This window comes from Phacochoerus africanus, chromosome 4, assembly GCF_016906955.1.
Source record: "Phacochoerus africanus isolate WHEZ1 chromosome 4, ROS_Pafr_v1, whole genome shotgun sequence".
Classification (NCBI taxonomy): domain Eukaryota; kingdom Metazoa; phylum Chordata; class Mammalia; order Artiodactyla; family Suidae; genus Phacochoerus; species Phacochoerus africanus.
The window spans coordinates 114,796,800-114,810,620 of record NC_062547.1 but is presented as its reverse complement, the minus strand read 5'-3'; the positions used below and the strand labels follow the sequence as shown (position 1 = coordinate 114,810,620).

Sequence of the window (13,821 nt, the reverse complement as noted above, 5' to 3'; positions counted from 1 at the left end):
TTTACATGCCTTATGCTTTTCATTTCAATAATTCTCACAATCACACAAAAGTAAATGTATAATAGGAATGGTATAGCATTTTCCTCACACAGATTGCACATTTTGGTTAAAGATTATACCAAATGAGTATGATACATGCGAAAAAAGCCTAATAACTGAAAAATATATACACACACACACACACAAACTGGGAAGCTGTCTTTTTTCCCCCTAATAAACACTGATTTTAGGGAGGGGGAGGGAGTGGGATGGACTGGGAATCTGGGGTTAATAGATGCAAACTATTGCCTTTGGAATGGATAAGCAATGAGATCCTGCTGTATAACACTGGGAACTATATCTAGTCACTTATGATGGAGCATGATGGAGGATAATGTGAGAAAAAGAATGTATATATGTGTGTGTGACTGGGTCACTTTGCTGTATAGTAGAAAACTGACAGAACAGTGTAAACCAGCTATAATGCAAAAAATAAAAATCATTAAAAAAAAAAAACAAAAAACACTGATTTTAAAGAACAACAGGTTTTTTAGAAGCCCTGTCTTGGAGGAATTTAACATCAGTAAGTAACATTCTCTTCAATCTCGAACAGAGGCAGTCTAACAAACCCCCGCCTCCCCCTGGGAGGTGAATAAACACCTCATGACCCATAACTGAGACTTGGGCTGGTCTAGCACAGGGAGGGAAGAATGCTGGAGTAATTCTGATGGTCTGTCTGTACACCGTCCACACTGACAGTCACTCTGAGATCGCCTACTTCCAGTTCTCCCCAACAAGCTCTTTTCTAAAGTGCCTTTTAACAGGAAGATCAGACTTCATATGATACTTCTCTAGCTAATTTGCTGCATGAAACAGACTTGCCACAGAGGCATGTGGTTCTTTCTTTTCTTTTCCTTTTCTCTTTTTTTAAACCACAGGCTATTCTTTCTGCCAATTTACCAAAACACAAAACAAAACAAAACGCAGCTTGCCTCTCATCCACCTTAACTTGGGTGGGGCTGAGCAAAAACAGTATGAAGTACATGTGTCTGATTGAACTTAAATGACTGGGGAATAAGTATTTTTGTAAAACACACTGTTTCCAATTGTTGGCTTCCAACAAAATTGAAGGTTACCTAATAAAGTTGTCAGGCAGTAGATCATTAAAAATAAATGTTTTTATTTTTATTTTATTTTATTATTGATGTTTGGCAATAGATCCCTCTGATTTATGGAATATAACTCAGAAGGAATTCAGGGAATTAAACGACATTCCCATAACTAAACTCCTATTCCCACCTACATATTTACATTAGCAGTATTCCTTTGCCTTATATTTATAAGAAAAGTAAAAATAAAATTGATGCTGAAACCTATCTCATTCTAGCAATAAGAAACATTCAGCAGTGGATATATAAACATTTAGAATACAAAGGGTACAATTCATCTTAGTAAGAAAAATGTTTTTATTAAATTTTATACAACAAATGATCAAAATGGTAATATTTATAGATCAATTATATGTTTTGATCACCTATATACTATTACTATTTTTTGTAACTTAATCCAGAAGAAATTTAACACTTTTTGAGTTTTAGAATGTCAGAATTCTAAAACATATATACACATGTGTATGTATATATATACACGCATATTATATAATTTATATATAATATCATGACATAATATATATTATATATTACATATATAATTTATGTATATTTCTTTAAGAAGAAGAATACTGAAAGACTGACCAATAATTAGATTCTCAAGCACAAAATATTACACTGAGATAAAATTTGGTGGGGGAAATAGAATGGAAATAGGAATTTCAGGAGAAAATAATGATATAAAATTTGACCTGTTCAGGTTTTTTAAAAATTCATGATTTAGTACCAAACTGTCACCCATTGGGTATGCATATTTTAAAATGTCAATATTTACAATATACCAAAATAACATCTTTTGCAAATATTTAAGTATTTAAAGAAAAATTAGATATCAACTTATAAATATGTAATGGACACAGATTTTTTAAATGCTTACAGGAACAAGGGAATCTGCTCTAACCAACCCCCCTTCACACTCTGTGATATTCTTTCCCTCCTTTCTGCTCATTCAAGACATTTCTCCAAGATCTAGCATCTCACAAGCTCACCTCCTTTATCAAATCTTCCCCAGCTCCCCTAACTCTCCATGACCACCCTCTCCTGTTAACACTTACTATTTAACTCATTTGGCCTGCTCATCTCCTTAAGGAGATACAACACTTAGTATGAATCAGGCTTTATGTCTATTAATTCAGTTAATCTTCCAACACTCCTATGAGGAAGACAATTAATGTCACCATTCTCAGGATGATGAAGCCAAGCCCAGGTAGGTAATAACCTGCACAAGATCAAATATCTGGTAAGCAGCAGAGCTGGGATGGGAGTTGGGAATGAAATGCACACGGGCTGAGTCAGGAGTCTGAGTTTTTAACCATCACACTTTCCCTGTATTTCTCATCGCAGTGCCCTTCATTTGAGTTTAGTATAGCACATACTTGTGGGGGATGATACTTCCTGCTAAGAAGCTATGCCTTCAATGTAGCAGCTGCTGTCAAACAGCCCCCAAGATAACCTCTGAGTTCTGAATATGTGTAACCAGAATGTGCTTACAGTCCCTTAAAATAACCTTCCCTTTCATGCCTGTAGGGAATAATCAGATTCAACGTAAGCTACTTATTTCATTTTTTAAAAGTTCCAATTAACAGGAAAAAAAATTCTCAGCAGTCAATTGCATATTATGATATTCCCAAAATGTTTTAATTACCTAAGTCTGCCTAGCCATAACTTACTTAATGCTTTTCACTCTTAAATCAAACTAAATACTGAACGTAGTCCTGGGAAAAATGAGAGATTGATTGCAAACCATTTTAATATCCTTATGAATCTTTTTATGGAAATTAAAACAACTTCTGCGAAGCTCTGAGACTTTGTTTACAAGTGGGAGGACTCCAGGGATGGGGGCCCCAGATTCAAACATGCTTAGAAGATGAATTTAGAAGCAGGGAGTCAAGCACCAAAGAGACTTGATGTGATATTAAGATTCGTGAAGACTCTTTGATGGTGAGACTTAATTGACCTACAGTTTAAGAAACTGAATTCCTAAGAAGTTAAAGAACAAACTCAAGGTCACTCTAAGTTTGCTTAGAGGTGAAAAAGAATTCGGATCCCTAATCCCAAATGCGGTTCTCTTCTACGTTTAACAGGATAAAGTTCATTTTGACTCTCGAAAAGTCATGGGTCATGTTGTGAATCCATTTAGATTATATATTCCAAACAGAAAAAAAAATAAGCAAACTCTTTCTGATTGCTAATATGCCCATGCAAGGAATTATCAGTCATTTCAACCCAAGGAAAGTCTTTTCTTCCATATTTTCTGATGGCAGTTCATTACATTTTACCCCCAGGCTACTCTCTACTTTCTTTTGGTAAGATCCATTACATACAGTACATTTATAATACGTTGGTGGAAAACAGGCAAAAGTATTGCATTGAAGCTATTTTTCCTAAGGGCTGAAACATGGTTTACACAGTTATCCTCCACTCACTCACGCACTCACAAACACCTGCCTACGAGAACAATATCCTGAAGGGGAGGGAAAAAAAACTTGAAGGTACGTATTATAACAGATCTGGAACCTGAACCTTGTGCCAGTGAAAATGTACATGACATGTTGGGAACCAATAGCAACCTGATTCTTCAAAGTAGGAGTTGATGTCAGAAAACTAGGGCAGCAAAGTCTGATAATTACAACTCTGAAAACTAATGAAACTATAGCTAGTGAATGTCACTTACGGATTCGAACATCCCTTCAAGATATGTATTCTTTGTGATGGTAAAACACCAAATTACTATAACACAAGTAGGTACAGGGGTTTCTGCTTGCATCATATTTTATCTTCTAATCCAAGATTAAGGATAAAAGCTAAAGTAGCCTATTTGGTAACATTTAAGGCTTCGATTTAATGAAAGATGATTACATTATAAGAAAAATTAATCTCCATATCTTCTACCTTTTCCTCCAGAAAAATGTTATTTTCTAAAAACTAAATAATCTTTTAGTAATCACATAATAGTTCTAAAAGGGCATTGCATTAAATTATGGTGACCATAAAATGGATTTCTTACTTAACCTGATATAAAGCAAAAAAGCATGATGTTTCATTAGAATTCTCTGAAACTGCTTTTAACTTTTGGAGCTTTTAAAGCTACTGAACACAAGATTTCATCTAATTTAATATTTCTAGAAATCTTTTGAATTTAATGTCTGAACAATAATGAAAATAAAAACACTGTTTTTAAGAGCTTAAATGATGTTATTAGAGAGACTTTAAACTGCACCATTATTTCTAGACTCTGGACAGAACACAAATAGAGAAATTAAAATTAAACACCAAACTCAGAAAAAAACAAGAAGTCAGCTCTTCCAACTCAGTTGATTTCAAAATCGATAATGACAACATAGTTTAGGTAATTTGAAAAGTGTTAGTTGATTTTTGTTCTTGATTTTGTTTTCTGTTGCAGCTTAATCTGGGCAAAAGTTACGTTGGAAAAAAAAAAGAATCAGAGAGTAACTAAAAAAAGAGACTGAATTATTTAAATATATTTTGTCAGGTTTGTATTACCTTAGGTTTTTCAGAGAATGTTTCAAATAAACTGAATTTGAAAGGTTTAATATAAACAGATACTCAGTAAAGACAATCCATACCATGAACACATTTGGTTTCTTTACCCTTTTTGCTTAGAGATAGTAAAATCTTTTGTATGATTAACTGGTTTAGTAAACTAATATAAATACATGTAATCATAAGATATTAATGGACTCCCTCTCCTCAACCCCCATTTACTTCTAGATCATGAATTTGGTGCTAACGACAGGCTCTACTCATTAATACGCATTCAATAACTCACTGAATACATTACATTCAAATAAACTGCATCTGGTCAGTTTAAAGGGGGCATAAATTAGCCTGTGTCAAAAACTAGTTTAATAAGTCAATTCAAGAATGGTTATTTTTGTTATCTTAAGAAATTTTAAACCAAAGCCAATCTACAAAAGCATGGAAGATGGCTAAAGTTTTCATAGCACCTAAGATGAAAAGCCAGCCTGTCTACACATTTTGATCAGTCACACAGAAGCCTGGTTTACATGAGGCCAAGGTTTAAAAAAGCTGTCATGTATTTCTTAGTACAGATACTTTAGCACTGCATAATCAAACCCTTTTCAGGTAGTTTGAAAGCCTAGAGAGTCAAACACCCTGAAGATTTCACATCGCTGTCACAGGTCTGGATTAGTGATTTAATTAAAATCCACTAAGCCAGGATCCAGACAACCTGTGCCCTGACATAATGGTATATGAAAGAAAAGGATAGATGGAAATGGGTCACAAAGGCTACCAAGAAAAGACTCCATCTCCAAAACTGAACTCCGCCCCCACCCCCAGGAGAAAGAGATGTTGAGGGGCTCTAATACTAACATGAGAAGGTATACAGTTTGGAAGAAAACCTTTCAGGTGATCTAATAGCTCCATCTTTCACCAACTACAGTCAAGCTGGAAAAAAAAAAATGCTTGGGGCTTGACAGAGCAAAAAGAAAGATGGGTATGTCACTGTGAGTAGTTACATATGCTGGTTTCAGGTTCAATCCAAGCAAGAGCAGTAAAACTCAACTGCAGAAGCACTTGAAGTTAATTTCACATTATGTCTAACTTATTTATCTGTCATTTCCCCACAAACTTCTGAAGCTTTCTGCTTTCAAGCGGCAAAAGTCTAATATCAGGAAAAAAAGATTCAGCTCAAGTTTATTCCACCCACCGAGACATCCAGAGGCAATCTAGGTCTGCATACTTATTTTTTATTATGACTTTTGTCACGCTAATACTCTTAAGTGCCTGTTCAAAACAACCTCTATTCCTTCAGTGACTCCTCAGAGCTAGCACTGCCATCCTGGAGAGCTGGGGGTCAATTAAATCTTGGTGGCCTCTGCTCCTGCTCCAGGACTACTGGTTAACACTGGGCATTTCTGACTGCTCCATGGGGGACAGGGGAGAGGGAGAGGAAAGAAGACAAGCCTTTAGCTCTGATGAGTGTGTGTTTGCTGAAATAAGCAAACAGGCCAAGTCAGAGCCTATTAATTTCCAAATTGGCCAATGAAACATGATGGCAAGCTCAGCTACAGCCACAGAAGCAGTAGAGAGCCCTCTAATTTACAGAAACTGCCCTTTGCTATGAGACCCAGATCCCCTGGACAACCACAGAAAACTCAGAAGCTGCATTAATGGACAGATGCAATTCAACAAGAGCCAAAGCAACTAAGCAAATTCATTTGTTGAGAATTTGGAATTTTCTGATGTGTTGCTTCAGCTTAAACTCTGGGACATAGCCTATCCCTAAATATAACTGATGAAAATCAATGGCAAATCAAGCTTGATGATGCAGGTCTGTTTCAAAGGATGCATGTACCATGCCGCCCTCAAGGAAGAACTTTTCCATTCAAAAACAATAGTTTTAAGCAAATTTAAAGATAGATAAGTACATCTTCTGTGTGACTATGCTATTTTCTACCCATAAAATGAAACCTTTGGCCATAGCTGAAAATAGAATTTTAAAGCCCTCAGAAATGTTAAACAACAGCTTACGCAAGAGCACAAAGCGATGGCCAAAAATATTGTTTTTGACTTGTCAGGTTTTGGGGAACCAATAAAAGATTATTTCAGAACTACAGAACTTCTTACAGGCAGCAAAGTCACTGCAGACAATTGCAGAAGTCACATTTAGGACACAAAGTTAGTATCTAGTGTGATGATTTTTCCAGCTTCCAGAAGACCTTTTACTTCTTAACACATGAACCATGAGTGACCCTGAAAACATAGGACATTACTACCTAAGAAGTCACACGAGAAGGTCTGTCCACATCTGAATTCAAACCAAAGGCAAACACTGATGAGATTTAAAGTTTAATAAAGAAAAAAGTGACATAAAAGCACAAATTTAGACACTGAAATCTTAGCCAAGAAACTCCCTGAACATAGTACCCTTTGCTTCCCACCCACAAGACCTAAAAATTAAACAGTGACTGCCCATGCATTTTATCCTTGGTTTTGAAGTGCTTTATTATCTACCAGTCCAAATATTCAGGGAAATAATAATTTCCTTTTCTAATTTTTTAGAATTAACAGGAACAAAATTTTTAAAGTGGCACTTTTATGAGGTCCTTTCCTAAGGGAGTTGATACGACGGTAAATGGCCTGGTTACTATGATTAAAATGAAAATTGTGACTGGAAACGTATCCCATTCTAAACAGTGTATTCAAAATCAACCAACATAACTGTACAATTCTGAGACTTTGTAGCTCCACCCAAACCCTATGGAAGGACCAGTGCCACTGCCCAGAGTTTGGTTTCTAAGGAGATCAGAGGCCTATTTCTTATTACTTGATTAATAAAGAAGCTGCTTCAAAACTATCCTAAAAGCAATTAACAATTGTCCAATATTTTTTGTTTTGAATTTGATATAATTTCCAATTTACCAAAAAAACCCCCCACTATATTGTTTTTAGATGTGTGAAATGAACTCATGACTTAAGGCAAATATTGAGATAAGAAAAAGAAGATACACAGAGGAAAAGAACATGTATAAGCAGGGAGTTAAACGTTTTACTATTTTTGATTATCAAAGGGTAAACACCACATTTTAAATCATACGATAAGCATGACGTCGTTTAGACAGATGATTATGTCATTTCAAAAACCCAGTTCCTAAATTTTTAGAATTGACACTAGAAAAACAGTAATTCATGAATCAGTATAAGTTTGTTTTACAACTGCATTTCTGTTTTCTTACCATGTACGTTATACAGTCGAACTCTGTGAGTAACATGTTCAAAAAAGCAAGTCACGTCTGAATAAAACCTTCCATGTTGCACTATGACAAAAGGCGGTGTTGTATAAACGTAAGGCTGAGGAGAAAAATCACATTTTTTCAGAAAAATCCAAGAAATGCTTATTATAGTTTCAAAACTGGCAAATACCTGATATTTGTAATTTTAAGTGAAAACCAAACCTTACAGGGTACCAGAATATGCACATGCTATAAAAATTGCATAAGGTTTTTCATTAGACAAAATTGCTAAAAATAGAAAATAAAAATGTTTACAACTTGATTGGCCTAAATGGCCTACAAACATTTTTCCTGGCTACAACAATTTCTAATGAAAATCTTTCTGTACTGTCCATATGTTATTTATTAGAAAGAACAATTGTTCTGTAGCAGTGACATTTCCCCAGGCAAACATTTATTATAACCATGGCCCCCACAGTGCAGGTATTGGGTCAGGTGGCTCGGATGACCACAGGGAGTCATCTGAGCACAAAGGAAGCAGGATTCAGAAACACAGTTTAATCACAATCAGGTTTACTTCTCTATAAACCACACTGCCCTTTTACTTCAAAGAACTCGCTGGATATAAAGCAAATTTACCAACTTGGACAAACCAGGGCAACCACTGGTTTAGTTTTCACTAGTCAGAATCTAGATGGCAGAAAATATGGGAATAGAACACATAACATATATGACATAGAAACAAAATTTAAAGCACTTACAAAGAACTTTAAGTATTACACCCCTTAGAGAGCTAGGCCTGCAACACAGCGCAAGGTTTACAGAACTGTGTAATTTTCTTCCACATTTACCTCTTTGGCTAGAGAAAAATATTCTGAAATTAACATAATGCTTAATAGTTAACAAAGTTCTTGTACCTAATTGCCGCATAGCTAGAAAGTAATGGAGATGAAACCTAGGGTCATGAGGTCTGGGCTCCTGCCTCTTACTGATACATTCAGCTGTCTCTCCCTGATGTTCTTTTATTTCTTCTTTGTAAACATATGATTCTCTTTATCCTTCTATCTATTATTAGAGCTACTTAAAGATAAAGTAATTTTAAATAAATTAGTGATTATAATTGTCCATGTATAATATTTTACAGCACAGCAATTTTTTTTTTAAGTGTAGGAAAAGTCAATCAAAACAAAATGCCTGTCTGACAACAAAAGCTGTTAAGTGAGAAAACACTGATATAGCTGATCTTTAGGATCCACTGCCCATCCCGAAATGCCTACTATGAGCTGTAGTTTATCTTTAATTTCTCACTGATTTAAAAAAACTAAAACAACAAAAAACTAGGATCCTACACAATCCCTTAAAATCTATATTTGATTTTGATTAGCAAGTTTTTCTACATTGTAGAACAAAAGTAACTTTTTCAGGAGACAGTTCTCTAGACAACAAAATGTGGAGACTACTTAATTTATCTTAAAGTGGACAAAGTCTACATAAGTGTATAAGCAAAGGGAGACTCTCTGAAGAAAAAAATATAAAATTGACATAAAAATTAAAAGCTACTCTAACAGAAAAATCAAATAAAGAACATACTAAACACACTGAGGGAATGCTTTGCAGTAAATATGAAAAAGGATTCACTTTACCATATATAAAGAATACTTACAGATCTGCAAGTCATTATGGATAGAAAAATGATTAAAGAACTTAAATAGAAAACTCACAAAAGAAATATGAAAGATAAATAAAGGTATATAAGAAGTTCAACCTTCCTAATAATCACAACATTATTAACAGTAAAATATTTTTCACTTATTATTATAGGCAAAGCATTTAATATGGCTAGTTTTCAGGACTTAGAGTGGTACATTACAGAGCTACTTTCAAAAGAAAAAATGCTGGTGAGTGTGAATATGTATGTCATCTCCCTAGAAGGTAGGTAACTAGCATGCCTATGTCAAAAGCCTAAAAAGGCTTCATCCACTGACACAAAGTGACTCTCCTAGAAAGTTATTCTCAAGAAATAATCAGCCCTGTATAAAAAGAATGCTATAGAGAAAGCTTATTACAATGTTACAGTAAAGTACCTGGAGAAAATGTACATAGGCAACAACAGGAAATTCTTGTCTTCCCCACGTATGTGCATACATACGCTTTTTAAATGGGAGAACCTTTAAGTTCTACTCTCTTAGTGAATTTCAATTATACAATACAGTGCTACCAACTATAGTTACCATGTTGTTCATCAGACTCTCGGACCTTATCCATCTTATAGGCAAAAGTTTTTAAACACAACAGGGAATATTAAAACTGTGTTTTCAAAGAACATATCAGATTATGAGCACTGTCATAATGAAAAATAAAATATGTTCATGTAGGAAGACAAAATGTGAAAATGGGGAAAAAAGGAAAGGCATATAGAATAAAAGACAATAAAAATACATCAAAATGTTGGCAGAGGTTTTCATGGGCTTGTGGAATAGTTGGCACATTTTATTGTTTCCTTCAGTTTTCTACATTAAATATGCCATGATTTGTATATACTACCATTTATAATCAAGAGTAGGAAAATTTTTGGTTAGGTTGTTTTTTTTTTTTTTCCTTTTTAGGGCTGCACCCATGGCAAATGGAAGTTCCCAGACTAAGGGTCGAATTGGAGCTTCAGCTGCTGGCCTACAGCACAGCCACAGCAACGCGGGGTCTGGGCAGCATCTGCCACCTGTTCCTGAGCAAGGCCGGAGATTGGATCTGCATCCTCATGGATACTAGTTAGATTCTTAACCTGCTGAGCCACAAGGGGAATTCCTGGTTTGTTTCTTAATGTGCTAAAAGTTAAGGAGAAAAATGGCTCAGTGGGCAATCTATTTTTTTCCCATGTGGCTAGACATTCCGTGTCTATGGATATGCCATGTTGCATAAGTACAAGGCAACACAACAGCACCCTAATCCTAAATCAAATCTAGCTTCTTTCCACACAGAGCACTTGTCCATTGTAGCATCCCAACTGAATTCCAATTCCTAGAAATTTTGTGTTCATCTAGCATTCAACTAAAAATTGCTAAGTGTCAATAATGATAGGTAATAGCAGAGCCGACACATCTCTTCCTAAGAGGTGACAATGTAGTGAGATGCATTTGTTTTTCTCTTTGTTATTCTTTCAATAAATGCTTATTCACTGCTTAGTTCATAGTACTTACCCTGGCTTCCCCATCGGGTAAGAAGAGGTAAGCACCACTCTTGTCCTTTTTATTTGTGGTTCCATACCATGAAAACTGCACTTTTACTACATGACTTTTACCGTCTTCTTTATTTATCATCTCCTAAGGGGGAAAAAAGTTTAAGGTAACTCACTATTAAGATATTAATGAGTTGCATCTAGTTCCATGTATATGTAGATTTAAAAAAAATACATCACAAATATACATATGACTGAGTCACTTTGTTGCACAGCAGAAATTGGCACGACACTGTAAATCAACTCTACTTCAATGAGAAAATAAAACTACATAAGACAAAAAAAATTACCTCATGATAGATTTTAAAATGCTAACATTCAGCCTCTAATATTCACAGTTCTTGAAGAACTACCTAAAATTTTATACTTTATCTTAGGCTTTAAAACCTTTATAAGAGGAACAAAAAACATACCTTGCCAAGTAAGAAAGAAAGATAGAAATTAAGAGATTCAGACCAGTACTCTCCAAACTTTCTGTACTTTTCATAAAGCTATGGTATTTTCAGTACATAAAAGTGACAAGCCTTCTATAAATTTCAGAAATATTCAGAACATACCTCCATAAGCCCAAACTGACCAAACCGCAGCTTAATAAAAGAGTTCTCTAGAGTTATATCTTCTTGAGCACTTTTTATATTCATGTTGAAAATGCCTTTATTCACAACATTGCCATTATATAGGACATATTTGGCTAAATGTGGATTTGAACTTGCTGTTTCCAAAATTTTATACACTTTTAGTCCCATTGGTGGTATCTGTGCTAGAAAAGAGATCTTTACAACATAAAGGAGAGAATTTGTTAAAGAGAAATGTAATCTACTGAAAGGAAGCCATTTATACTTCTAGTAAAAACAGAAACTATCATTTTATTTCTTTTAAAAATTTCTTTTGTTTATTTATTTTTTTGTCTTTCCAGGGCCGCACCTGCAGCATTTGGAGGGTCCCAGACTAGGGGTAGAATGAGAGTTGCAGCCGCTGGCCTATACTACAGCCATAGCCACAGCAACACCAAATCCCAGCCATGTCTGTGACCTATACCACGCTTATGGCAATGCCTGATCCTTAACCCACTGAGCAAGGCCAGGGATCGAACCTGTGTCCTCATGGATACTAGTCAGATTCACTTCCGCTGAGCCACAATGGGAACTCCAGGAAACTCTCATTAAAAGTAAAACTCTCATTAGTATTATATATAATACTATTCTATAAACACACTGATAAATTATGGGTGGAGTACTCACATCTCTCTTTATCCAGGAAATCTAATAGCTTCAAGTGAGTAAGACTATCAAAGGCATTAATGTTTTCGTCCAACACAATGCATTATGCAACCATCCTCAATTGTCCTACAATGCTCTTAATGGATGCTGAGGGGGGGAATTCTCCATGAAGGTTAGGCTTACTGTGAACAATGATTTTTCCCAATATTAAGAATCTTTTCATAATGCTATGGTATTTTCAGTACATTAAAAATAAAAATGGTAAATGTAACAATATAAATGTTTAGCACATTAGTTCAGTCAATACCGGCCATCAAATGCCTGGGGTCCAGCAGGCACTGAACAAGCCATGGAGGATACATACACCCAGAAACATAATTCCTGCTTGATAGGATGTTTCCTGTAAAATCCGACCAAAACTTTTGTTATATTTTTCTTCTTTCCTTGAAGGATTACCGATTTATAAAAGTAGCCAGTAAAGGCTTTTTAAATTCTCTTTTAGAGTTCCTAGCTTACGGCTGTGTTTCCCAAACTATGATTTAAATTATACTCCAATCTCTAAAAGTTCAATCTTTCCAGTGACATGGGGCGGGGAGGGGTTCAGTTTAATGCTCTTATTTTAGGACATTTTCCCCCAAAAAATGTCTATTACATGAGCCTAGTTTTTTCCCCTAATTATAGCTCAGAAAAGCATCTTCCTTATTTTAGAAAGTCTTTCATGGTATATAAATGTCAGCTTTGCAATGAAAATTTGAAAGGATCCAAAGTTATTTAGAAGGATAGTATTTATCTCCATTTCAATATTTATAACTGTCATTAAATTGAGTTAGATCAAAAAAAATTCAAAATTTTATGAGAAATGATTATTTCATTACTCCAGGAAAAAGTTACAATGCATACACTTACAAAAGTATACATACTAACAACGTACTAGAAGAAACATACAATACATATACTAACAAAGATATCAATATTTTGGGAAACACAAGATCTATTTTCCTTTAGTATCACTGAACTAGCCAGTCAAACTCTCTTGTATTTATAATTTTAACCATTTCACATACAACAATTTGATAGCTCTCAGAGGTGTGTATATATATTTTCCAGATTTATATGTATGTAAACTATATATTTGCTATGCTTTCTTCATGATGCTTCTTTAAGTTCTCTGGAGAAGACATACCTCATAGGCTGTCTGTGAAATAGCACTTGCTGTATCCCACACTGCACTCATTTGAATTTCCACAGGCTTTCCTGAAGCAGAGAACACTTGAGCTTTGGGGGAACTCACATAGACTGAGACTACTGCGTTTCGGTCTTGTTCTGAAGGATTAGAGACCACAAGATACCTGCAAAAACAGCCGCTTTACTATAGGGGTCTCAAAATATTTGTATTTTTTTCACATGATTTGTAAATATTTCAGCTCATAGATAGTCATAAAGCCAACACACGAAGAAGAATTGTAAGAGACATTCTGGTAAAACTTTTCCAACAGGCAATT

General features: G+C 35.0%; 1 protein-coding gene across 1 annotated transcript in view; it reads right to left on the bottom strand.

The window, feature by feature from the left end:
* MAN2A1 (mannosidase alpha class 2A member 1) overlaps positions 1-13,821 on the bottom strand; it is a 177,516-nt gene that overhangs the window by 34,347 nt on the left and 129,348 nt on the right. The window contains exons 13-16 of the mRNA XM_047778398.1: positions 13,503-13,668; positions 11,657-11,872; positions 11,062-11,184; positions 7,871-7,985 (exon numbers count right to left, since the gene is read on the bottom strand). Of these exons, the coding sequence (XP_047634354.1) occupies positions 7,871-7,985; positions 11,062-11,184; positions 11,657-11,872; positions 13,503-13,668 (620 nt within the window). The remainder of the gene's footprint in view (positions 1-7,870; positions 7,986-11,061; positions 11,185-11,656; positions 11,873-13,502; positions 13,669-13,821) is intronic.